This window comes from Sapajus apella, unplaced genomic scaffold, assembly GCF_009761245.1.
Source record: "Sapajus apella isolate SASKATOON/1434 unplaced genomic scaffold, GSC_monkey_1.0 scaffold27, whole genome shotgun sequence".
Lineage (NCBI taxonomy): Eukaryota > Metazoa > Chordata > Mammalia > Primates > Cebidae > Sapajus > Sapajus apella.
Genome location: NW_022436967.1, coordinates 19,561,955 through 19,588,117, shown reverse-complemented (window position 1 = coordinate 19,588,117; position 26,163 = coordinate 19,561,955). Strand labels below are relative to the sequence as shown.

At 37.3% G+C, this 26,163-nt stretch overlaps 1 protein-coding gene and 1 long non-coding RNA gene across 3 annotated transcripts in view; one reads left to right on the top strand and one right to left on the bottom strand.

Moving 5' to 3' along the window:
- The window catches only part of LOC116560890, a 51,102-nt gene that overhangs the window by 3,670 nt on the left and 21,269 nt on the right, over positions 1–26,163 (top strand). The window contains exon 2 of the long non-coding RNA XR_004273190.1: positions 717–758. This is a non-coding gene — a long non-coding RNA (uncharacterized LOC116560890). The remainder of the gene's footprint in view (positions 1–716; positions 759–26,163) is intronic.
- Positions 16,656–23,680, bottom strand: LOC116560887 (actin, cytoplasmic 1-like). 2 transcript variants are annotated; one of them, XM_032292443.1, is made up of 2 exons: positions 23,675–23,680; positions 16,656–17,730 (listed from the first exon to the last, which is right to left on the bottom strand). In XM_032292443.1, the coding sequence occupies exon 2, from the start codon at positions 17,656–17,658 to the stop codon at positions 16,759–16,761; it is 900 nt and encodes a 299-aa protein (XP_032148334.1). In that variant the 5' UTR covers positions 17,659–17,730; positions 23,675–23,680; the 3' UTR covers positions 16,656–16,758. The 2 variants fall into 2 exon arrangements, with proteins under 2 accessions (XP_032148334.1, XP_032148333.1); XM_032292442.1 differs by lacking the exon at positions 23,675–23,680 and having other exon boundaries at positions 16,659–17,901.

Sequence of the window (26,163 nt, the reverse complement as noted above, 5' to 3'; positions counted from 1 at the left end):
ATTTATTCAACAGTTTTGTTTTTTTTTTATATTCTGCAACCACTAACACAATCCAGGTCAAAAAAAAAAAAAATGCTTGTTAAATTGTGTGTTTTAGAACATAATAGTGTATAATACCAGTGAGATCTAACACTATTGAGCTATACTGTCAGCAGGGATACTTTCTGAGAATTTTTGAAGTACTAGTAATGGATATGTGCCAATCCTTTCCCCCTCTATGGATTTTCCTTCTTTAGTTTGAGTAAATACTTTTTAATACCTGCTGCGTGTCAGACATTGTCCAAGGAGCCTTAAGAGATACAGAATGCAATTTCAACCAATTCATTAAAAGTACTGACTGAGGATGTATAACAGGGCAATGAAGTTTTCAAACAGTATCACAAAGCCTGGGGTTCTGCATAATGATTTGGTATTTGGAAGGCTGAGCAGAACTGGCTGTGAACGTACTAGTCAGATAAAATTAAAACTGTTTCTGCTATTTACTTATACATGTACAAACAGACTTCAACCATAAAAACTTAGTTTTGTTTATATTTTAAAGTTTTGTACAAGATTTTATTTCAAAACAAAGCATCCTTCTGCTTTTAAAAGTTTAAAAACAAATTCAGTAGAGCAGAGCTTAACTAGTAGGCACGAAAGACTAAGATGTTGAAACCTACAGCTTTGAAATTTTATTAGGCTAATCATCAGCAATCAACCTGTTATTTGTTTTATAGGAAGGTGTTAGAGGAGCAGTCATTGAGGATGGAGATTGAAAGGTTAGGCAATACATGACATGTTTTTATCTCATAAAATTATAAGTTTCCAAACATAAAAAACCTGTGCTTGGAATTAAAACTTATACTTGGAATTAAAAAGTTGTTAATTTAGAATAAATAAATGGATGCTAAGGTGATCATTGCTATATATAAAATATTGACCAGAATTAGACTTAATAAGTGTGACAAATGTAACCATGTTAATAGCAGTTATCCTTGGAGATGGGATCACAGATAGTTTCATTCTTTGTGCTTTTTCCTAGGCCAGGTGCAGTGGTTCACACCTGTAATCCCAGCACTTTGGGAGGCCAAGGTGCGCGGATCACCTGAGGTCAGGAGTTTGAGACCAGGCTGGCCAACATGGTAAAACCCTGTCTACTAAAAATAGAAAAATTAGCTGGGTGTAGTGGTGGGCTCCTGTAATCCCAGCTACTAGGGAGGCTGAGGCTGGAGAATCACTTGAACCTAGGAGGTAGAGGTCACAGTGTGTGGAGATCACGCCATTGCACTAAAGTCTAGATGACAAAAGCTATACTCTGTCTCAAAAAAGAAAAAGAAGCAAGAGATAGTCTAGTCCAAAATCATTATTTAACTATTTCTGATGTGAGATCACTGGCAGTAGGCACATAAGTATCAAGGGGCTTTAATGATTTGTAATGGTGCTTTTTAAACTACATTTCATGGAATGCTGTGATTCCTCAGGGATTACTCAAGAACCAACATGGAACAGAAGAGATAGATGCAGGGAATGTGGCTTAAGGCCTCTGCTGAAGAAGCTCAGCTTTCTTGTTCATATCTATAAATATATCTGTTGGAGAACAGATTGACTGTTTTGTTTTGTTTTTGTTTTTGTTTTTCCTGTTCTGGTGAAAGCTAGTGTCAAAAAGTCACCTTGGGCTACCCATGTTCAAAATGGTGGAATAGCAACACCAAGTTCCTGTCCCTCAAGCACAGCAGCATTGAAAAACAAGGAAAAGTCTGAAATAACTTTGTCAGAATGCTGGAAAACAGTCAAAAGTTTACAACAACCAAGAAAATGCTGAATCAAAATATATGAAGTAGATATTGACAGAATTGAAGGGGGAATAGACAGTTCTACAAAAATTTTTGGAAACTTTAATACTTCACTTTTTCATGGGTGGAACATTTAGACAGAAGACCAGTAAGAAAATAGAGGGCTTGAACAACACTGTAAACCAGCTATACCTAGCAGACACATGTGGAACTCCACCCAACAGCAGCAAAATACCCCGTCTTATCAAGTATACATGAAACATTCTCCAGGATATATCATATATTAAGGCATAAAAGAAATTTTAATGAAGTTTTATAAGTTAAGTCAGAAATGTCTCTGATAACAATGAAATGATGTTAGAAGTTAATAACAGAAGGAAAACCGGAAAATTCACAAATATGTGGAAACTTAACACATTCTTAAACAACCAGTAGTTCAAAAAGGGTATCACAAAGGAAATTAGAAAATACTTGAGAGACAAAAGAAAATGAAAATACAACATATGAAAACTTACAGATTGCAGTGAAGACAATGTGTAATTATAAATGCCTACCTTAAAAAAGAAAGATGTCAAATCAACCTAACTTTACACCATAAGGAAATAGAAAATGGAGAGCAAATAAACTCAAAGCTATCAGAAGACAGGAAACAATAAAGATTAGAGCAGAGATAGATGAAATAGTGAATACAAAACCCATAAAGGGGGCCAGGCGCGGTGGCTCACGCCTGTAATCCCAGGATTTTGGGAGACCGAGACGGGTGGATCATGAGGTCAAGAGATCGAGACCATCCTGGTCAACATGGTGAAACCCCGTCTCTACTAAAAATACAAAAAATTAACTGGGCATGGTGGCGCACGCCTGTAGTCCCAGCTACTCGGGAGGCTGAGGCAGGAGAATTGTCTGAACCCAGGAGGCGGAGGTTGCGGTGAGCCGAGATTGCGCCATTGCACTCCAGCCTGGGTAACAAGAGGGAAACTCCGTCTCAAAAAAAAGAAAACCCATACAGGGAATCTGTGAAACCAAAAGTTGGTTATTTGAAAAGGTCAACAAAATTGACAAACCTTTAGCTACACACACAATAAAGTGAGAAGACACAAATAACTAAATCATGAACGAACATGTAGATATTACCACCAAACTTACAGAAATAAAAAGAATTATAAGGGGATACTACGATCAATTGTATGTCAACAAATTAGATAACTTAGATGAATAGAAAAGCTGAACAGACCTATAACAAGTAAAAAGATTCAATCAGTAATCAAAACGTTCCAACAAAGAAAAGTCCAGGATTAGATCACTTCTCTGGTGAATTCTATCAAACATTTAAAAAGAATTAATACTATTTTTTTCAAACTCTCCCCAAAAAATAGAACTGAGGAAACACTCTCTTTCTATGAAGCCAGCACATTGATACCAAGGCAGATAATGACACAAGAAAAGAAAATTACAGGTATTTGCTCACCCATGTTTATAGCAGCACTATTCACAATAGCCAAGAGGTGGAAGCAACCCAAATGTCCATCAACAGGTGAATGGATAAAAAAATGTGTTATGTACATACAATGGAATATCATTCAGCCTTAAGAGAAAGGAAATCCTGTCAAATGCTGCAACATGGATGAGCCTTGAGATCATTATGCTAAGTGAAATAAGCCAGTGACAGGCAAATACTATATGATTCTACTTACAGGAGGTATCTTTAGTAGTCAAATTCCCAGAAGCAGTAAGTCGAGTGGTGCTTAGCAGGGGCTGGGGGACAGAGGAAAAATGCCAGTTGTTTAATAGGCATAGAATTATAGTTTTGCAAGATAGAAACGTTTTGGAGATCTGTTTCACAACTTTGTGAATATGTTTGACACTACTAAATTGTACTTTTGAAAATGGTTAATATGATAAGTTTTCTGTTATGTGCCTTTACTGCAATAAATAATGCAGACCAGTATCCATTATGAATATAGATACAAAAATTCTCAAAAACAGCTGGGCACAATGGCTCATGCCTTTAATCCCAGCACTATGGGAGGCCAAGGTAGGTGGCTCATGAAGTCAGGAGTTCAAAACCGGCCTGACCAAGATGTGAAACCCCATCTCTACTAAAAATACAAAAATTAGGCATGCACGGTGGCAGGTGCCTGTAATCCCAGCTACTGGGGAGGCTAAGACAGGAAGGTTGACTGAACCCAGGTGGCAAAGGTTGCAGTGAGCCACTGCACTCCAGCCTTGGTGGCAGAGTGAGACTTGTCTCAAAAAAAAAAAAAAAAATGCTCAAAAAGTACTAGCAAATCCAAACTAACAGCATTTTATTTTATTTTATTTTGTTATTTTTTTTTTTTTATAGAGACAGGGTTTCACCCTGTTAGCCAGAATGGTCTTGGATGCCTGACCTAGTAATCTGCCTGCTTTGGCCTACTAAAGTGCTGGGATTAAAAGCATGAGCCACTGTGCCTGGCTACCAACTGCATTTGAAAAGGATCATATACTGTTATCACGTGAGATTTATCCCAGGAATGCAAGTGTAGCTCGACATAAGAAAGTCAATTAGTATAGTATGCCACGTTAGTAAAACAAAGGGAAAAAAGGCGATCATTTCATTTCAATTGAGCAGAATAGGCATTTGGTGAAATCTAATACCCTTGCCTAATAAAAACGCTCAGAAAACTGGGAATAGAAGGGAACTTCCTCAACTTGATAAAGGGTATAATGAAAAACCCACAGCTAATATCAAACAACAACAAAAGAGATAAATTAGACTTCATCAAAATTAAAAACTTTTGGGCATCAAAGAACATTATAAAGAAAGTAAGAAGACAGTTTATAGAATGGGAGAAATTTTCGTAAGTCATATATCTGATAAAGATTTAATACACAAAATATATAAAGAACTTCTACAACTCCACAACAAAAAGACAACCCAGTTAAAAAGGGACTGATAAAGGACTTGAACAGTCATTTCTCCAAAGAAGATACACAAATAGCCAACATGCAGTTGAAAATATGCTCCATACCATATTTCTCATTAGGGAAATGCAAATCAAAATCACAATGAGATACCACTTCACATCTACTAGGATGGCAATAATAATATAATAATACAGAAAATAACAAGTGTTGGCAAGGATGTGGGAAAACTTAAATCCTTTAACATTGCTGGTGGGAATGTAAAATGATGCAGCCATTATGGAAAGTAATTTAGAGGCTTCTCAGAAAGTTAAAGAAGAACCATATGACTTTGCAATTCTGCTTCTAGGTATATAACCCAAATAGTTTAAAACAAAGACTCAGATAGTTGTACACCAAGTACACACCAATTATGCTGTTTCATCGCAGCACTATTAGCAATAGCCAAAAAGTGGAAACAACTCAACTGTCCGTAAATGGATGGATAAACACAATGTAGTTATACACATAACTAATTATTACTCAGCTATAAAAAGGAATGAAGTATTGATATGTGCTACAACATGGATGAGTCTTGAAATAATGCTAAGTGTTAATGTTTGAAAAAGTGCTAAATAAAATAAGCATTTCATTTAAGCCAGATACGAGTAAAAAGACAGTCTATAGAATGGAAGAAAATATGTGATTTTTCAGGATATTGGGAGATGGGGGCAACTGGGTGTTATTGCTTAATGGAAAGGTTCTGTTTGTGGTTATAACAAAATTTTGGAAACAGATGGTGTGATGATTACACAACATTGTGACTATAATTGTCACTGAATTGATATATAAAGTCATTAAAATGGCAAATTATATATTATATGTATCTTACCACAGTAAAAGAGCCCCCCCCACCCCAAAAGAAAAGAATATTAATACTTGACAGTCTTCACCTTCCCCACAACAAAAAGTCACACTGGTCTTCTTTAGGGGACTAAATCAACCTTAAAGTTCTAAAACAGATCATTCTTGTAATTTATTAAATTGGACTCTCTGGAAGCAATCAGGGTAGCAGTTCTTAAGTAAATAATTTTCTTTATGTATTTTTATATGTATATATATAGAGAGACAGGGTCTCACTGGGTTGCCCAAGCTAGTCTGAAACTCTGGGCCTCAAGTGATTATTTCACCTGGCCTCCGGAAGCACTGGGATTTTAAGTGTGATCCACCACATCCGGCCCTTGCCTTTTATATCTTAAGTGGGGCTCTTTAAAGTCTTAAAAGGTGAAGTTTTAGGAGGCTGAGGCAGGAGAATTGCCTGAACCCAGGAGGCGGAGGTTGCGGTGAGCCGAGATCGTGCCATTGCACTCCAGCCTGGGTAACGAGCGAAACTCCGTCTCAAAAAAAAAAAAAAAGGTGAAGTTTTCAGGTGCTAAAAAAAAGAAAGTAGAAAAGCTTAGAAGACAATAGGTCTGTGAGGTAGAAGATACCTCAGCCCTTTTGGCCCCCTTGTCCCAGCTGATAGCCCAAAAGGTAGTTATTGATGTGAAAGGATGAGTTTCTGCTGCCTGCCAAACCCTAATATTCCATGACCCATGGTAAGACTTTGAGGACACCATCTAGTCCAGTACTTTGTTCTCAGATCTGATTGAACAAGTCCAGATGCTCCAGATAATTGCTTCTTGCGACAACTTCAGGTTATGCCATTCTTTACTCCCTGAAAGGAGTATTGAAGTGGAAAACCTCAAGTGCTGTTGCGTTAAAAATGAGCTAGTGTACCCTCTTCTAGGTGCAGAGTAGAATTGACAGTGTAGGCATTGTTAGGTTTCCATGAGGATTTCTTTTGAAAAGATGTTCCCATGCTTAAAAATAAATAATAAATTTAGAGTATTGTCAGAGTTCAAAAGAAGAAGTTTATTTTCCTCCTGCTTTCTATGTTGGCAAATGGACCACACACTGGTGTAGTTCTGTTCATTTAAACTGTTGGAGTATTGCAACAGGATCTCAAGGTTGGGGACATGTTACTTGATTTTGAAAAGCTTGAGGCGTAGGAGGTAAAAGATGACACCAAAAAGCTACCTAAGTCAACTTAAGAGGGAAACAGGCTCATGGTTCAATAGTGGTCAGAGTTATAGAATGTAGGAATAGTACAGCTCTGGTCTTTTCCTGTGTTCCTTCATCATTCCCATGCACACTAAATTTCATAAACAACTTTCTTTTCATAGAGGTTCTCCCTACTGGGGATTAAGGGTACTCCCTAAGAACATAAGGGAATGAGTAATATGACCCCCACAAGCAGTTAGAGCTACTCTCCGTGGTGTGAGAATGACTTCCTCAATTTGTAATGCAGGCAGACTAAAATAGATCATGTATTGGTTTTGTAACAGCTAGAAACTGGGAAGAATAGAGTTCATAAAGTTTTCAGTATTGTTAACCTCACAAAATAATCCTTCAGAAATTCCAGTTCAAATGATAGGAGTCTTTTGCATGTTTCATAAAGCTTATTTTGTTACATTACTCTGTTCTTCCTTAGGGAGCAACTTTGAGCCCACATAGGCTATGCTAATTAGGCTCTTTATTTGTTTTTTTCAGAAAGGGTCTCTCTCAGCCTGAAGTGCAGTGGCATGATCATGGCTCACTACAGCCTTGAACTCCTGGGCACAAGGGCGATCTTCCTGCCTCAGCCTTCTGAGTACTTGGGATTGCAGGTGTGAGCTACTGTATCGAGCCTGAGACTCTTTATGTTGTAGAGCACAGAAACACTCAGTGTAATTCCAAGGCTCTTTTAGGAATATCACTGGCTCAAGGATCCAAATCCAGGCACTGACTAAAACATACTTAGAATGGCTTATTCTCTAACTCCCTTCAGACTGTTGTTCAAATGTTATCTGTTGAATGCCATCCAACTCTGTATTTAAAACTGTACCCATGATCTCACCTCTTGACACTCCACATCTCTCTTTCTGGTTTTCTCTCAGTAGCACTTATATCATCAAATGTACAATATATTTCACTTCATTCTCTTGTTTATTATCTGTATCCCTTCCATGACAACAGGGATTTTTGTCTGTCTTGTTCTTTGTTGTATCTGTAACCCCTAGATAAGCACCTGGCATATAGTGCCTGCATATAAGACATGCTTAATATGTATTTGATGGATGATATTTCAAATGAAAATTTACCTACATAACCACATTAAATAAAATTGAATTTGGACTCTATGATGACTGCTTGGGTTCAAGTCCTGGTTCAGTGACTTACTGGCTGTTGACCTTGGGCAAGTTATATAACCTCTCTCTGCCTGAGTTTTCTCATGTGTAAAATGAGGCTAGTAATAATTGTTCTTACTGTATAGGCTTTGTTGTGATGATGAACATGAATTGGTACTATAAAACACTTTGAAAAATTTCTGGCACATTGGAAACACCATGTATTAATAACTGTTAACTTGTAGTGGTAGTAGGAGTTGCATTTAACTGTATCTGAATTAGCACTGTGTTTTATAAATAAGGCATTTAGATTTTATGATCTCTTCCTTGTGCTTAGGAGCCAATTTGTATGAGAATAAGAATGACAGGAGTCTGAAATGTGAATTAGGCCTTTTAAGAATTCAAGGAAGTCCATATAATCAAGCATCTTATGAAAAATAGTTCAGTGGATAAAGTAATTCAAGGTAGCATATATTTCTATGAGAGCCTACCTTTACACCTTTATAATTCTTATCATAATAATTTTTACTTGTTCAGTATGTCTTCCATGTGTAGATTCTAAGCTTCTAAGCTAGATTGAAGTTCCATGGAAACAAAATAGATTTGTCTGGTTCACCACTTAAACTCATGTGATAGTTAGTACATGGTAGGTGCTTGATTCATATTTGGTTAAAGAAATATATATTCTTGGCTACTCGGGATCCAAGGAGCCTATACTGAACAAGTTATGTTTTTATCCACCAGAAACAGTAATTCATTACTTCCACATCTAAATGTATTATCTCACCCCTCTTTTCTTTTATCCAGTTTTTGTTTACTCATCATGACTGCTCTTACCTCATGGCCTCTGTTGTTTGCTTTTCCATCTGTATCTTTTAACTTTTGCCCATCATTACTAGCTAATGATGTTTTCTGTGTACTGAAGACAAATTCTCAACAGAGAGACCCTACCTGATTTTAATTAATGAGAATTATTGGTCATGGACAAAGTTTTCCTATCATTGGCTGCCCTTGGATCAGTTGGCCATTTTGACCTAATCAGCTATGGCTAGGGTGATCTGGTTCAGAATAAGTTTATCTGTGTGTAAAGAACAACAAGGACTGAATCCCTCTGTAGAACTTCTGGGTATAAGAAAGAATGGGGAAAGCTGGCTTTCTGAGGCTGGGGCTGTCCAGCATGCCTCAAACTACAATCATTAACATTTACTATGTGTTAGAGGGATACGGTGTAGGGTGTAAATATAAGACCCTATCCTTGCTCTCATATAGCTCACAAACTAGAGGAGCAGGCAAGCAGATTGAATACAGAGAAATGGTATTGCTGGAGTTGAACACCTTGTGCCACGGGAACATGCAGGGACAAACACTCAGTCTGGACTGGGATTGTGAAATAACCTCCATCTTCACAGAGATTGCTCTTTTCTGAGGATATGCTAAAGAGAAGAAGATCTGTGTCACATCTATGTCCTTCAGTATCGTTTTTTAAAAAATGTATCTTGTTAAAAGTTTCTAAATTAAAACCAACAAATGGCATTGAGCATACACTCCTTCACTTAAAGGACATTTTGGTTTCAAGTTTAGGAAGATTGCTGCTCTTTGACTTTCAGGTATTTTCTTCAGTAAGTTTGATAAGAACCCAGTTACACTACCTGTCACCTGAGAGATGTGGCTTTGAAACTGGGCTGACATTTAGGGAGCACTTCCTTGCCTGCCCTCCTTCAGAATTCTGCTACATCTTCACAGCAGTCCTATTACTAATTGTTTAAGCTCCCTCTGTCATTTCTGGTAAACTTGATTACATGGCAGAGAGGACTTCTTGGAATCCTTCCTTCTAATGGAAACTTTGATGAGGATGTACATGGATGAGAGAGGCCCTCTGGAACACTATGCTTTTCCATGGCTATTGATTTGTACCATTTGCTCCTAACTTTCATATTCTGCCACTGTCTTACTTATTTTTCTTTTCCAGTCAATTTTCCAGTAAAGACTGTTCCAGAAAATAGCCTGAAGTTTTGTCATTGGGCCTGAAGGCAATATATACCACCGTGCATATTAGCACATACTGAGTGAAAGTATAACCCTACTCTAGATAACCATCCAATGCTGAAGGTTATGATGCTATTCTTGGTATTTTGGCTCAGACCCAAGATGAGCCTGAGAATTGTATCCATTTGAGGAAATTCTAAATGACCGAAATATCTCTCCCAGTGGTGTTCATCATTAAATACTTGCTGCCTGGCACATAGTGTTTTTTATTTTTTGTTCAATAAATGAAAGCAATTCTAGTGGATCGGTTCAAGAGGAGTGTTTGTATTAACTTTGCTTAGTATGGAGTTTGGAACTGAAGAAGCATTTAATAAATATCATTTTAAAGTGCAGAATATGGCATGTCAACCCTTTCTAGAACACTGTCTAGACACTGAAATGCAGTGAAGAGACTGCACTGGAAACCTCTGAAAGAGTCTGTATTCTTCACCAGTAGATGGCATTCTTATGCTATAGTTTCGAGAAAGCAAGTAGCAAAAGGTAAAGAAGCACTTTATAATGTTGAAGTGACCATCTACCTCATTTTTCCTCTCCCTATCTCCACTCTCTCACTTCCATTCTATCCCAGGCAACTATCTTTTCCATCCATTCATGTCTCTTTAGGTGCCAAGAGATGCCTTGCAACTATTCTCTGGAGTTTCTCATAGAAAATATCTTTTGTACTTATTAATAGCCAGTCTGTAGAAATAGGACCACCCCGTCCTTTTCAGGGCCCTGTGTAAAATGAAATGCAGAACTTGTTCAAAAAGCATTCAGAATTTTAGGACAGTACAGAAGATCATTAAACAGAGTACAGGGCCCTATGAGCCTGCACAAGACATACACCCACGAAACCTGCCACACTTTATAATATAAATATTATTTTCTTCCCATCCTACCTTCTATTATTCTAATACCCTGCCCCTGCGACCCACACCCAAAAGGGCTGCTTAAGAAGGGAAGGAATCACCAAATGTTATTCTGACATCATAGAATCTTAGCACTGAAAGAAAATTTAGAGATCTAGTTCAATCCTCTCATTTTGAAGATGATTGAACTGCATTCCAAAGAGAGAAAGAGACTCTCCCAAAGTCCCCAGCTAGTTATGTCACAGGCTGGACTGGAACTAAGTGTTCTCATCTACCAGGCCAAGGCTCACTCTCTCTCATGCAGACTCCATGAGAGGTATTTTAAGAAAAGAGTTTTCCCATCTACTCAGGATATACTTTGCCCGCATTTTCTCTACAGGAGAAGGGTACATGTTTGTGTTACATTTGAATACCAGCTATATGCTAGGTATTACACTAGGTGTCTTACACATAATACCTCAATTAGCAACAGTCTCAGAAAATCATTACATTTCCCCTGAATTTCAAGTGAGAAAAATTGAGAATCAGAACTTGAATTTTAGTCAGCAAATGGGAAGACAAGAATTTTGGCAAGTCAGTGATTCTAAAACCTATTCTCTTTCACCACATCATTCCTGAATTTTAGGAAGACTGAGTCAGCCTGTGTTTTCTGAACATTGATCTTGTTTTTGGTCAGCTCAGGGTGATCTTGGGGTCTCTTTCCAGGTTATGTTTTTCAGATTTATCAGGTTTGCTACTGCCTTGGTGTCTTTGCTCCAGGGTGTTTCCTCTGCTTGAAACCCTCTTCACCCAGATATTTCATGGAAAACAGGATCACCTGTTGGATAGGTAATGGGGGATCTGATCGTATAGGGTCTTACAGGGCATTGTAAGAACATTGGCTTTTTCCTCTGTGTGAAATGGGAGCCATGCAGCAATTTGAGCAGAGAAGCGACGTGATCAGATTTAGATTTTTAAAGGATCCTTCTTGCTGCTGTGTTGAAAAAGAGTCTAAAGTGGGTAGATTAGGGAATGTAGAAGTTTGGAGGCTTTTTAGGGAGTTATGACAGTAATCCAGGAGAAAGATAATGGTGACTCATACTAAGGTGATAGCAGTGGAAGAGATGTGAAGTAGTTGGTTTCTGGAGTTATATGTGTATGTAATTTTATGATTTTTAACTTTTTCTTATGGAAAATCTCAAAAACATTCAAAAGCACCGAAATGAGTATAATGGATTCCCATGTTCCTACTCAGTGAACTTATCATGTGTTATTATGTGTCAGGCACTTTGCAACTGCTGCAAGAATTGCCAGCTTGTACCTCTTCCTCCCCTACCCTAGACTGGGGAGAAAGCAACTCCCAGATAACATATTTCATGTGTAAATATTTCAGCTTCTACTACTCCAGCTGCTCCTGACTGCCCCAACGTTCTGGTATCTACCTTATAGTTTCTGTTTGTTCATGGTTTCATGTACTCATTACTTCTAGTTATTTACTGCCCTATATATCCTCTGTAAACCTTTTTCCTTCCTATCAGCTACAAACTGTACACTTCTCAAATTCACACTTGCTAAAAAGAGGTTCTTGTAGGTTTGGTCAGTTGTTATTTTCCCTTCTGCACAGAGCTCATGATCTGGCCAAATTGTGGTAGATTGGGTGCTGTTGGTTCAGGGACCCTCTTTTGGCCAAGCAGGGTTTTGTAATGACAAGGTTAGTTTCTTCAAAAAAGGATTATTGAAATGGTAGTTGTGTAACAAATAATAGTCTGCTCTCCAATACTAATAAATCGTGGAAATTTAATACTAGAAAGGATATAAATTGTGAAAAAAGTAAGCCTGCAATGAGACTAGAAATAGATGTGTCTAAACACTGAACATGATTATTTTACAGCCTGACCTGACTCATTTAGAGTGCTATTCTTGGGTGCCACTGAGGAATTAAGGACTTTTTTTTTCTTAATATATTTTTGTTTATAACAGGCTAAGTAATAGCATAGATCATAATGATCTAGACTGGAAGTCAAGACCTACATTTAATTCTTCTGTTCATCATTGACTTTGCATAGTATTAGACAAGCTAAAAAACTTCCTTATGCCTTTGCCTCCCTCAAATGATTAATACCTGCCTTTTCCTGATTTGCGTATGGTAGACAGATAAGAGTAGAGGGTTAAAAGTACATTGAGCTTTTATGAAGAGAAGCATGTGAAAATTTAAATAATTACTATTTCCTGTGTCAACATTTTTATGAAATTATAAAATGAACATAGATTTAAGGGTTTTTGTATAAATTTAAGGAGGACAGGTATAGTTTTGTTACATGGATATATTGCATGGTGGTAAAGTCTGGACAGTAACCATCAACCCTTGAATAATGTACATTGTACCCATTAAGTAAATTCTCATCCCTCATCCCACCCCCCACCCCTCCCTGGCTGACCCTCCAACCCTTCCAGGTCTTCAGTGTCTATTATTCTACACTCTGTGTCCATGTATATACATTATTTAGCTCCCACTTATAAGTGAGAACACTCAGCATTCAACTTTCAAAGGTTACATACTCTCTAATCTATTCATTTTCATCAGGTACTCAAACTTTTCTTTGTACATTTTAATGTATATGTCATATGTGTCTACCACTTAGAACAATGTATGACATGTAGTAAGAACTATGTAAATGTTAAGCTGTTGTCTGCATCAGTGTGAAAAATAATTTGTCAAAAGTCCATAGAGTTAGAAATGCTTAAACATTTGACCCCTCCCTCCATCCCCTAACATATACCCTGCTTTGAAGCACACAAAATAGTACATCCTGAGAAAATATGCATAAAAGTACACTTTCTGAGCCCTGGAAAATTGGCAATGTATGTGTTTATGCCAAAAGAAATACAGCAACAACAAAAAAGAACATCAGCAATATATGTGTTTATATGACAAAAAATACAAGAACAAAAAAGAAGGGGGTCATTAAAAATGGCATTGGTAACTATATCTCCATTGTTCTCAGAGACCAGTTAGTAGACAGGCTGCATCAAAATCAGCAGGAAATTTTCACGAATTCTTGGTTCTACTAGAGATTCTGATATAGTAGAATAATAGTGGAGATTAAGTATACAGAAATTGTTGAAGTTTCTCAAATGATCCTGATTTTCAGCCAGGCCTGGGAATTACTGATGTATAGAAAAATGTAATACAGTTTTTAATTTAACTTAGTATATCATTTATTTCTGGGAATCACTAATGTGTAGAAAAATGTAATATAATACTTAATTTAACTTAGTGCATCATTTATTTCCTATCATCCTAATCAAAGTGGTATATATTGGGAAATATCTACCCCCAGGAAAGCGGACTAGGAGTACATCTATCAAAATCAGAATGGCAATTATATCTGGATTATGAGTTTATGGAAATATTTATTTTACATTTGTGTTTCTTATTTCTAAGTTTTCTTGTTGAGCGTATATTTTTATAATAATAGATATTCACAATCAGTGCAAGAAATTTATTCATAATCAGTGCACGATTTTAAAGACTCATATGCAGCCTAAAGTTTATCAAATGTAAAGAAAAAAAAAAACTTGGGAGGCTGAGGCAGGAGGATCGCTTAAGCCCAGGAGTTCAAGACCAGCCTGGGCAATATAGCAAGACCCCATCTCTAAAAAAATAAAAACAAAACAAAACAAAAATTAGCTGGGCAGAGTGGTATATACCCATAGTCCTAGCTACTCAGAAGGCTGAGGCAGGAAGATTGCCTGAGTCCAGGAATTTGAGATTACAATGAGCTTTGATCACTGCATTCCAGCCTGAGTGACAGAGTAAGACCCTCTCTCTACCAAAACAATCTGTCAGTGCATATTCACATATTTTTTCTTTTAAAAGGCCAGGCTACATATAAAACAACATGGGAACAATATTTATTTTTGCTTTTAAAAATGTCACAATTTTTTTTAGTAAATATATATCTTAGAGAATATAAAGCAAATTAAATCCTAATTAGCTTTTACTTCTTTTGCTTTGGCAAGAATGGAAATATACCAATGTTTATAAAAGGACCAATCAGTCAGCAACCTTATACTTGATGTGGTGAGAGAACAGTTCTGGTACAATATAAATCTTCTGTCCAATTTATATTTTTGGCTGTGCTCTGCGAATAATGCTCAATCCTTTTTAAAGATTCTTTTGGATTCTACTCCTTTATATACATAAGTCTAAAAGGTGTTAACAAACAGAAGAATTTACCATAAGATTTACATCTAAATTAAATGTTAATTAAGTAGAAAATTAAGAAAAAGTTTTAAGACATTAAGAAAAAGTATCATCTTAGTTTTAAATGAGTTTATACTATTTTTTCTTGTAGTTGATAGCAACATTTTATTCAGATATAGGATACAGCCATTTAGAAACACGTTGGTTTGTAGTCATTTACATTTTCAGTTAAAATAGGCATTAGCTATTTGACATATATTATGTTCTCTTTTGTAAATAGGCATCAGAAAATAGCTATACAATATTTTTAAAATCAGAAGGATTTACGAGAAAACAAGTAGTCTGTTTACTGGAGATGTAGCTCAGCAGTGACAAAAGTTATTGTTATGTAGTCATTTTTGCCTGTGGAAAACAGCTATAAATTTTGCAACTCAACCTGGACTAGTTCGCCGCCTATAATTTCTCTGACAGTATTCAGTTCATTTCCATTGTCTGTCCATTTGAATTTTCCAATAAATTTATTTCCCTCAAGGGTCCAGGTACCCTACATAATAATAATAATAATGGGACTTTTAAACATGTTAGACACTGTTGTGAGTTCTGTAGACGTTTTTATTTAATCTCCGTGGTAACCCTATGAAATTGATACTATTATCTCTACAGAAGAGGAGACTGTAAAATGGCATAGTAATTCACCTAAAGTCACAGAGTCGGGATTGAACCCAGGCCATTAGGCTACAGAGTATTGCAAAGTACTACAGAGTAGTACAGGTAACCATTATGCTTGTTTTTTTCAATAATTTCCATATGCCGAATTTCAAGGCAGATGAGCAGGCCTTCCTTCTGAATCTTTTATGTTATGTGTCCAGAAACACAGTCTTGGTTAAAATTAGTTTCATGGAGAGGTTAACAACTCTGTGCTTGCTTTAATTTGTGTGATTGTAAAACTAATTAAAGAAAGGCATAACTAATAAGTAATACATTACAGTAGTTAAATTGTCATTACAAACGTGATTTAAATAGAAAAATTTTGAGGCTAAAAAAGTTTTTAAAAAATGTTTGAAAATGGCTTTCTAAAATGTGTTCTCTTAAACATGAAGAGGTACACTCCCAATGACCTACAGTGCATTAAACCTTTCCATTTGGTAACTCCTTAAGTTGTTCATTGATTCCTTTCTTTTAGTATTTCAACATATTACGTGGCATTACAGTTAAGTTACATATTAACTCTAAAAGCTTCTGTTGCTGTACTTTTTTTTTTTTAAGTTGTGCACTTTTATTTAACTCGTCTTAAGTCAGTGTACAGGTAAGCCCTAGCTGCCTCCACCCACTCCCAGGGAGACCAAAAGCCTTCATACATCTCAAGTTGAGGGACAAAAATGGGGTAGCCACAGAGGCTAAAATCTTTCAAAATAAAACAAAATTTAAAAATACTGAGATGAAATTTAAAAAATTTTTAAATTTTTTTCATTAAATAATTTACACAAAAACAATGCTCGTGTGGACATGGGAGAGGACTGGGCCATTCTCCTTAGAGAGAAGTGGGGTGGCTTTTGGGAGGACAGGGGAATTCCTGTAACAATGCATCTCATGATATTTTGAATGACTATTAAAAAAAAGAACAATGTACAAAGTTCTCAGCCACATTGTAGAATTTTGGGGGATGCTTGCTCCAACTGACTACTGTCACCTTTACCATTCCAGTATCCTGAGTCAAGCCAAAACAAAACAAAACAAAACAACAAATAAAGCCATGCCAATCTCATTTTGTTTGCTAGGCAAGTTAGGTTTTGTTAAGAAAGGGTATAACGCAACTAAGCCATAGTCCGCCAGAAGCTTTTGCCGTACGCGATGGAGGGGCCATACTCCTCATACTGCTGCTTGCTGATCCACATCTGCTGGAAGCTGGGCAGCGAGGCCAGGATGGAGCCGCCGATCCACACGGAGTATTTGCGCTCAGGAGGAGCAATGATCTTGATCTTCATCGTGCTGGGTGCCAGGGCCGTGATCTCCTTCTGCATCCTGTCAGCAATGCCAGGGTACATGGTGGTACCACCAGACAGCACTGTGTTGGCGTACAGGTCTTTGTGGATGTCCACATTACACTTCATGATGGAGTTGAAGGTAGTTTCGTGGATGCCATAAGATTCCATGCCCAGGAAGGAAGGCTGGAAGAGTGCCTCAGGGCAACGGAACCGCTCGTTGCCAATGGTAATGACCTGGCCATTGGGCAGCTCGTAGCTCTGCTCCAGGGTGGAGATGGAGGCTGCCATGGCCATTTCCTGCTCAAAGTCCAGAGTGACGTAGCACAGCTTCTCCTTGATGTCATACACCGTTTCCCGCCCAGCTGTGGTGGTGAAGCTGTAGCCACGCTCAGAGAGGATCTTCATGAGGTAGTCAGTCAGGCCCCGGCCAGCCAGGTCCAGACGCAGGATGGCGTAAGGGACGGCATACCCCTCATAGGTGGGCACAGTGTGGGTGATCCCATCACCAGAGTCGATCACAATGCCAGTGGTACGGCCAGAGGCGTACAGGGACAGCTGTGCCGGGATGGCTACATACATGCCTGGGGTGTTGAAGGTCTCAAACATGATCTGGGCCATCTTTTGGCGGTTGGCTTTGGGGTTCAGGGGGGCCTCAGTCAGCAGCATGGGGTGCTCCTCAGGAGCCACACGCAGCTGGTTGTAGAAAATGTGGTGCCAGATCTTCTCCATGTCGTCCCAGTTGGTGACAATGCCATGCTCGATGGGGTACTTCAGGGTCAGGATGTCTCTTTTGCTCTGGGTCTCATCACCCACATAGTAGTCCTTCTGTCCCATGTCCACCATCAAGCCCTGGTGCCTGGGGCGCCCTACAATGGAGGGGAAGATGGCCTGGGGGTTATCATTGCCTGCGAAGCCGGCCTTGCACACGCCAGAGCCATTGTCAACAACGATTGCAGTGATATCGTCGTCCATGGTGAGCTGGTGGTGGGTGTGGACGGGCTGCAGAGTGGTGAGGGCAAGGCTCTGTGCTTGCAGGGCAGATGTGGTCTTGGCCCTGTTGCTGTACTGTTTAAAAACATAGTTTTAAAGTTCTTTATGAATAGGTCTGTACTCAGTCATTCAAAGGTATTTTTCTAATTCTTATATTGTTCAATTCAGATTCTTCCCAGATGTGTATAAAAATAAAAGCATAACATTTAAATACCCTGCCAATTTGGGCAGTACATAACATGAACAAACTTCACTGCCTTCTTCAGTAAATGAAGGAGACCTGCATTAACTAAACTATCGAATGAAATAGGGCAGAGATCATTTCAGTACTTGGTAGAAAAATCAAGAATGCATTACTCATAAAAAAATTCTTAGAGTTCAGTTCCGTCTGCAAGGTCGTAATTAAAGGTGACATCAAGTTCAAAAACAACTTCAAAGTTTCTAAAAGTGCTTGATTCTTTGACTGTGAATGTATTTCCTTCTTGTGTAATTGCCAGCTTCAAATTGTCATGAGCTGCAGGCTTCCTTTTCACTGTATTAACACCTACAAAAGGTGAGGCAATGGAGAAAATAAAGTCAAATGCCATAGGAAGTGTTTATTTTTCCAAGTTCTGTTTTGTTTGCTTGTTATTTTTGAGGGTGGAAAGAAAACTCAGTAAAATTGCCTTTGCACTAAGAGCATTCAGATTGCTTCTACAGAAGTTCAGGTTCAGTCAGATCAAGAAAACTGATTAAAGTTGTTTTTCCAAAACTTGAGAAAAATTAAGTAGAGTACAGAATTACAGAATCTTAGAGCTGAGCAACTTTAATAAGATTAACAGACTGTTCATTTCAGTGTTAAGTAAGTCAAATTCTAGAAATATCAAATGAAGGATTAAAATGTATACTCATGTTTATAAGGAAGCACATCTTTAATTCCACATATACAGTATTCTTTTTTTCTTAAATTCCCGTTTGTTTTTCATAGTGGCTTTAAAATTTTGAACTTTATAATTCTGTTTTTTTCTTGTGGCATTTCTGACTGACACAAAAACGAGCAAATTAGCAAATATTTTAGTCAAAAATCACTATAAGAATCTACAACTTTTATAAATTTGAACTTAGAAATCCTAAACCGTAGGCTATAATTGATGCAACTTTTCTTTTAGGAAAATGACATGAATTTGTTTGCCTATCTTCTGTAGTATATGGGCTACCAGAGTATTGGTATCAATTTAAAAATCAGTTAAATTAAAGCCCCCTGAAGAAAATACATAGCCTCTCAACATTATTCTGCAACTTTTATAAGTTTGAAGAAATGAGATTTAAATCTAACTTATTCAGAGCTGTAAATTTTAAGAGACTTTTTTCCATTACTTTCTTATATGGTCTTGGCTTTTCCAACCCCTAGAATTGAATGTTTTTAAATCTAGAAGTTATCGTTATATGCCACCGTTTTCTTACTGTAAACAACAAAAAAGTCATTTTTAAGAGTAAAAGAAACATATCTGGATCTTTTTGGTGTGTTTCAGAGAACAGCACTCAAAGAATCTTGTCTTCCATTAGTGAGATGGTGGATTCTTCCTAATATAAGAAGTGAGAACATGGTTTCCCTACTCTGAGCATCTTCTGGATCCTCACTACCATATCAGCAGCTATCCCTAAGCCCAGAGATTTAGGAATTAGAAAGAAAAGTGTTTGTAAGAAGGCAAAGAATGAGCAACATAGAAATAAAGTCTTTACCCACTTTTTCCATGAACTTGTCATAGTTTTTACTCTGGTCTACCTTCCAGTTGCCATCAAACGTGATGATTTCAGTTGAGTCAGCCTCCAGGCAATTAGAGATTTAGGTCTGTCCTTGGGCGAGAATTTATTCTATTTCTTATCTTAGAACCAACGTCATACTGTGACGTGGAAGTTTAAAGTTCAGAGATCACCTAACTACTCTATGTCAAGCAATTTTAATTATCTTTCTGTGCATTCTTGAGATTTCTGAAATTAAACTGAATTAAAACATGAACAGCATCCTTATTCTGCCTTAAACTACAATTTGTGGGCATACTTATTTCAAGAGTTAGAATTCATGCTGTCCTAAGATTGTTTTTCTAAGTTCAAAGGGCACACTATATTGGAGCTAATATAATTTATAGCATATATCAAATAACACCTGGGAAATGAGACCATGACCTGTCCCTTTTTCACAACAGCAATTATCTTACAGTTGAAAAGTTAAAGTTAATAAAATATGTTTTCTACCATGTCTTTTTGCACTGTGTTTAGCATTGCCAAGAGTTTGGATAAATATCCTGGCACTCTGTACGGTGCATGACACACAATAACTGCTCATTGATTTTTGTCTTGATCTTGAATGGTGATAGGCCACTGAGCAAAATTTCAAGAGGTATAAATGTTGCTGGATAGTGTAAAAACTCACATAAAAGAAAGAATGAGTTTTAAACATCTGCCATGTGCAGAGAGAACAAGAGCCAGTTTTAAGTATGCGATTAGGTAAAACCACTCCTTCGTTTTACTCTCACTGCCTCTCATTCCCAAACCCGGTAGAGTCAGAAGTCACATCTCAACATGTATGTGGACTCAGAGTGTAGAGGGTAGCTAGAAAGGTACAAAGAAAAGGTCACCATGTCTCTCCTTTCCCTGCTTCTGAGTGCCAACCTGGAACAGGCCAAGCTGGGGGAGGAAACTTGGTGTGAAGTAAGAGTTTTGATTACTAGTCTTAGAAGCTCTAGGGCTTGCCCAAGATATTACTTAGGATCAGGGGAAGATATATCTAACAGATTTGAATAGACCATTGGGAAATAGAATCCTGGTTTTTAAATTTTGATATTATTTTATATTTTGATTTATAAATCTTTTAAACACTTTTGTATTGTTTGATTTTTTTTTTTTTTATTTTGAGTTGCTCACTTTTTATTTTATTAGGTAAGCACATTAAAAAGCAAACTATCTTCTACTAGCTCTATTATTTCATTAAAAAGGGAAAAGAGTTACAGGTGCACTGGCTCTTGCCTGTAATTCCAGCTACTAGGCTGAGGCAGGAGAATCACTTGAGGCCAGGAGTTTGAAACCAGCAGTTTGAGACCAGCCTCAGCAACATAGCAAGAGCCTGGCTTTAAAAATTATAGTAAAATAAATTAGCCAGATGTAATGGAATGTGCCTGTAGTCCCAGCTACTTGGGAAGCTAAGGCAGGAGGATCTCTTGAGGCCAAGAGTTCGAGATTGCAATGAGCTGTCATCATGCCGGTGCACTCCAGCCTGGGCAACAGAGAGACCCCATCTCTAAAAAATAAATAAATAATTTTTTAATGTCAAAAAGGGAAAGAAAAAACACATACATACTCATGTGTTGGGGACAAAGGTCATAATGGAAAGTTGTTTATGTTCATCATTTAAGTTTTACTTCAAAACTGGGTGCATTGTGATTTTTTTCTCTTTTTGTCAATGATTTAATACCTTATCATTTGGAAACCATTAACCTAATATACTTTCAGCTTGGAGGGAAGTAGAAAAGTTTGTTTAAAACTGAGGACTAAAGAGTCTCTCAGGTAGTCAACTGCTTATGGTGATTTGTCAACTCAGAAGCTTATGGATGATGAATTCAATCTTTCTAGGTCAGAAAAATGGATATGTGTGGTCACTGAAATAGAAATGTGTTACAGTGAAAAGAATCTGTGTTTTAGAAACAAAACCCATTGACAGGTTTCAGTACTGACTAAACATACATTACTCTGCACGATCTTTGTCAGATTATGCAACTCTCTGAGTCTCAGTTTTCTCATCAATAAATCGAAGATGTTAATAATAACTGTGTGTGTGTGTGTGTGTGTGTGTGTGTGTGTGTGTATAAAATGGGCATACTTATTTCAAAAGTTAGAATGCATGTTGTCTGAAGATTGTTTTTCTATGTTCAAAGGGCATACTATGTTGGAGCTAACGTAATTTATGGCATATATCAAATAACATTTGGGAAATGAAACCATAACCTATCCTTTTTTTACAACAGGAATTATCTTGTAAAGTAAGACTTTATGATAAAACAGTTATTTTTTTAAAGATCAAAATGGGAATTTAAAAATCAATTTTTTAAATGTCACAACACAATTATCTTGTAAAGTAAGACTTTATGATAATTTTATCAAAATTATTTATTTTGATAAAATTCCATAAAGCACTCACTTGAACAACTTATAGATCTCAACTTATAGAGAAACGTTTGTTTCTTTCCTAAGTCACTGAGAAAGGAAATCGGCAGCAATGACAATATTTTAGAAGCATGCTGGGTCTCAAACCACTATTATATTTTGGTAAAAAAATCCATGCCATCTGGTGTTTATGAGAAAGTCACCTAAAAGTTACTTAGGTATTACTTGGGGCTGGGTATACCTTGGATTTGCCCGTTAAGGATATTATTACACTGTATAACCCTCTGGGATTATATCTTTCTACCATATAATCTTATAGCAATTGAAATGAAAGTGCCTAGCTCAAGAAGGAAGGCTGGCAGGAAGAAACCAAAATGGCTTCTTACCATTTTCACCATGACCTCACCCATGTCTCATGGCCACTTTAAGCTTCTCAGAAGGATCCAAATAGGATCAATTTAAAGCAAATAGGACTTGGGCTTATACAAGCCTGCTAACAAAAATAAGCACGTTAAGCTTTCAGTCTTAAAGTTGTCAGTGGCATTGACTTAATTTAACATTAGATAGGAAATCCTGTTATTTCTGTAGAGTAGCATTAGTTTTTTTTTTTCTTAATGCTCAGATTACATATTTAACATTACAGTTTTCCTTCTCCAGCTCCTCAGCTCTGTAGCTTGTCAGTTTCTATCACTTACCTGTAGTCTATCTAGAAAAGAATATACAGAACTTGGGTGCCAATTTCCCTACAGACCTTTCCTACTGATGATATGATTGAGCCAACAAGCTAAGGGCAGACCTAGCCGTTTCTTTTGCATTTTGATAATTTTGGGGATGTGAGTGGACTAAGTGTATGTGAGCATGTGGATGCAGATGCTATTGAGGTAGAGCTATAGCTATGCCCTCGTTCTCTGGGCTCTGCAGTCAGCATCACTCACTCAGTAGTAGTCTGGAAGAAGTGGAAATCAGCAGAAACTTCTGTGGATCCCTATTTCATTCCTGCAAAGGGAAGTATAAACCACTGTCCTTAACATGGTTTACAAAGCTGCTACTTAAGTCTCCCGTCACTTTTTCCATTCCCTACCGTGTACTCTAAGATCTAGATCTATTAAACTTCTTGCAGTCCCCAATCCCCTGAATGTCCATGCCTCTGTTGCTTCAGATCTTAGCTTGGATGCTGATTGCTCAGAGATTCTTACTTGAATTACCAAGAGCGAGTCAGGCAACCCTCCTCCCCCGAGGTGTTAATGACCTTCTAAAGGTCTCAGAGTAGTTCATAAAAGAAAAAAACAGCTGATCCATGATAACCAAATGAATATTGTTATCATGAAGTCCAGTTACATCATTAGCAAGGGCAATAGGATGTTAAAATCTCATCTCAAAGGAATAATGTTTTAGAGATCACAAAAATCCATTTATCCCATTGTATAATAGAAGGGAGTGTTTTTGTAGAGTATTATTCTTTATATATCCTTATTGCAAAATAGCATTTTAAGGCATATTCTAATCATCTCATAATTTATATATCCTATTTTTTTTATCTCAAGTTGTTTAGCTTTTTACATGTAAAAAAATAGAGGTCTCTATCAGAACCATATGAAAGAAGGATTTGAGGGACAGATAGGAAGAGTAACAGGAAAGTCTTAAGGTTACTGTCAAATCCTTAGCAGTGAATGGGGAATGAGAGAGAATTCTAAAGTTTGCTGACAAAGTTTATTTCATTCTGTTTTAATGAATAGCCTCTAAATTTTAGGAATATTATGACCTATTTAATTATGTTTTAGAGTTTGTACCTGGGATGATTGGTTGTTTTTCTTTCAAAGAGATTATAAATGTACAGAAGTGTGCAGGAGAATGTCTACCCTAGAGTAGTGAGTGTGGCTTGCTAACACTCATTAATAACACAACAGCCTAAGAAAACGGCCATTTTAGAAGATTCATGTGTCCATTGAATGATCTTGCATGATGTATTTGTGGCTTCTTGTTAGTAGCCTGGGTTTATCCCAAAAATGATGAGTCCCTTTCAAGCAGTGTAGATCGGAGGTTGCTCATCTCCTGTGCCCCTCATAGCACAGGTAGAAAACGATGGGTTTGCATTCTCACAGCTCCCTACTGCCACATCCAAACCATTATGTCTCTGCCTTTTTCAAAATAAAATGTTGTTTTTTCAGACCACTCCCATTTGGGAGTCTACTTTGTCATGTTATCTACCATCCACTCCCTCTAGCATTATCATCTACCTTCTATCACTGAAGATCTTGGCACTCGCTCACCATCATCTGTGTCCTGTCATCATCCTGGGTGACCTTGAAGTCCATGTGGATAACCCACTTGTCAACCTGGCTTCACAGCTCCTTAACCAACTCATATCTAGTGACCACAGGCTGATACTTCTATCTCTTGTTCTTCGTCTAATCCCTAGATTTCACATATTTTGACCCACTATTAGAACAGAGTAGACTATTTTCCTAGTCTCCCACCTCTATCCTGCTGTCTTAGGCTGCTTTGGCAGGCTGTGGTAAGGGTCAGACATTGCCCTGTATGCCCCCACTCAGGGCTGGGACTAGGGTGAAAGTAGTAATATATTTTATTTGAGTGCAAAATTTTAGGAAGTACCAGAAAACTGAGCAATCAAGATAAACACATCTTTTTTTTGAGATGGACACTTGCTCTGTCTTCCAGGCTGGAGTGCAGTGGCACAATCTCAGCTTACTACTACAACTTCCACCTCCCAGGTTCAAGCAATTCTCCTGCCTTAGCCCCCCAGGTAGCTGTGATTACAGGCACATGCCACCATGCCCAGCTAATTTTTGTATTTCTAGTTGAGACAGAGTTTCTCCACATTGGCCAGGCTGGTCTCGAACTTGTGACCTCAGGTGATCTGCCAGCCTTGGCCTCCCAAAGTGCTGTGATTCCAGGTGTGAGCCACTGTGCCCAGCCAACATAAACATATCTTAATAAAATTTTTAAAAATAATTATTAATATGAAAAACCATGATGAACAAGATACCAAAAATTTACTTGTAAGATTGTGCGGGAAATCCTTATGGTGTTCAGTGACCATCTTGACATGTATTGCAGACAACTATCATCACTGTTGCTTCACAGTACATTTATTTTTCCACTGAAATAATTTTCAAAAAAGTTCTCTCAATTGCCATCATCTTTGATATCTGTGTTGTGGGTATTAGAACTTAATAGCAGTCACCATCCTTGAAATTTAGGCTCTCTGGTCCAACACTTCACTTTGAAATGTATTTTGCATATTGTTGTATCAGTCAAAATCTCCAATTTAAATTACAGCTATCCATTTATCCATCCATCCATCCATCCATCCATCCATTTATTGAGTTTGTGTATGAAGGAGAAATAGAATCTTCAAATTCTAATGATTAGTCCATTTTAGAGTTAAACTAATGACTATGAAATAGAAATGTTTACAGTTACGAAGGAAATAGTAAGTTGGTGTGCCTCAACAAGTAGGCCTGGAGCAAAAATTGTAAGTAAAATTAAAGGGAATCACAGTGCATTTTACTCTCATAATCACTGTTAGAAATGTCCCACTAAACATGTTATGTTACCAACACCTCTATTATGCCCTCATCTTTACCTCTATAGATTTAACCTTTGTGAGCTATTCTGAAATAGCTTATTCCACAGCTTCTGGTCAATTTGTAGACAATGTAAGTAGAGACCTCCCTCCAGATATAGACTGATGTGTCTGGTCTTCTTCAGAGAAAAATTAAGGACTTTCAAGCTACTGAATTGTCCATTCCTTTGTAAAAAGTGATTTATTAACCTTCAGCTACCTTGGAGGTAGTTGTTGACAGAGCCTTATATTGAACTTCCTATTAAAGAATACAGATATGCACTGTATTATAGGCATAGGATTTTTTTTCAAAACCTTGAAAAACTTTTTTTCAATTTTTTGTAAAAACTGTTCTATTAAAGGGGTAATATAGTCAGTAAATATTTGGTATCTGTTTAACTACCTTATGTAGAGCTATTGGCTCTAAGGATTTTGAAAGGATAACGATAATTCTCTAAAATAATTCGGCACCTTTGGCCATTTGTGTAACCAGGTGCAAATTACCAAGTTTCCCAGTT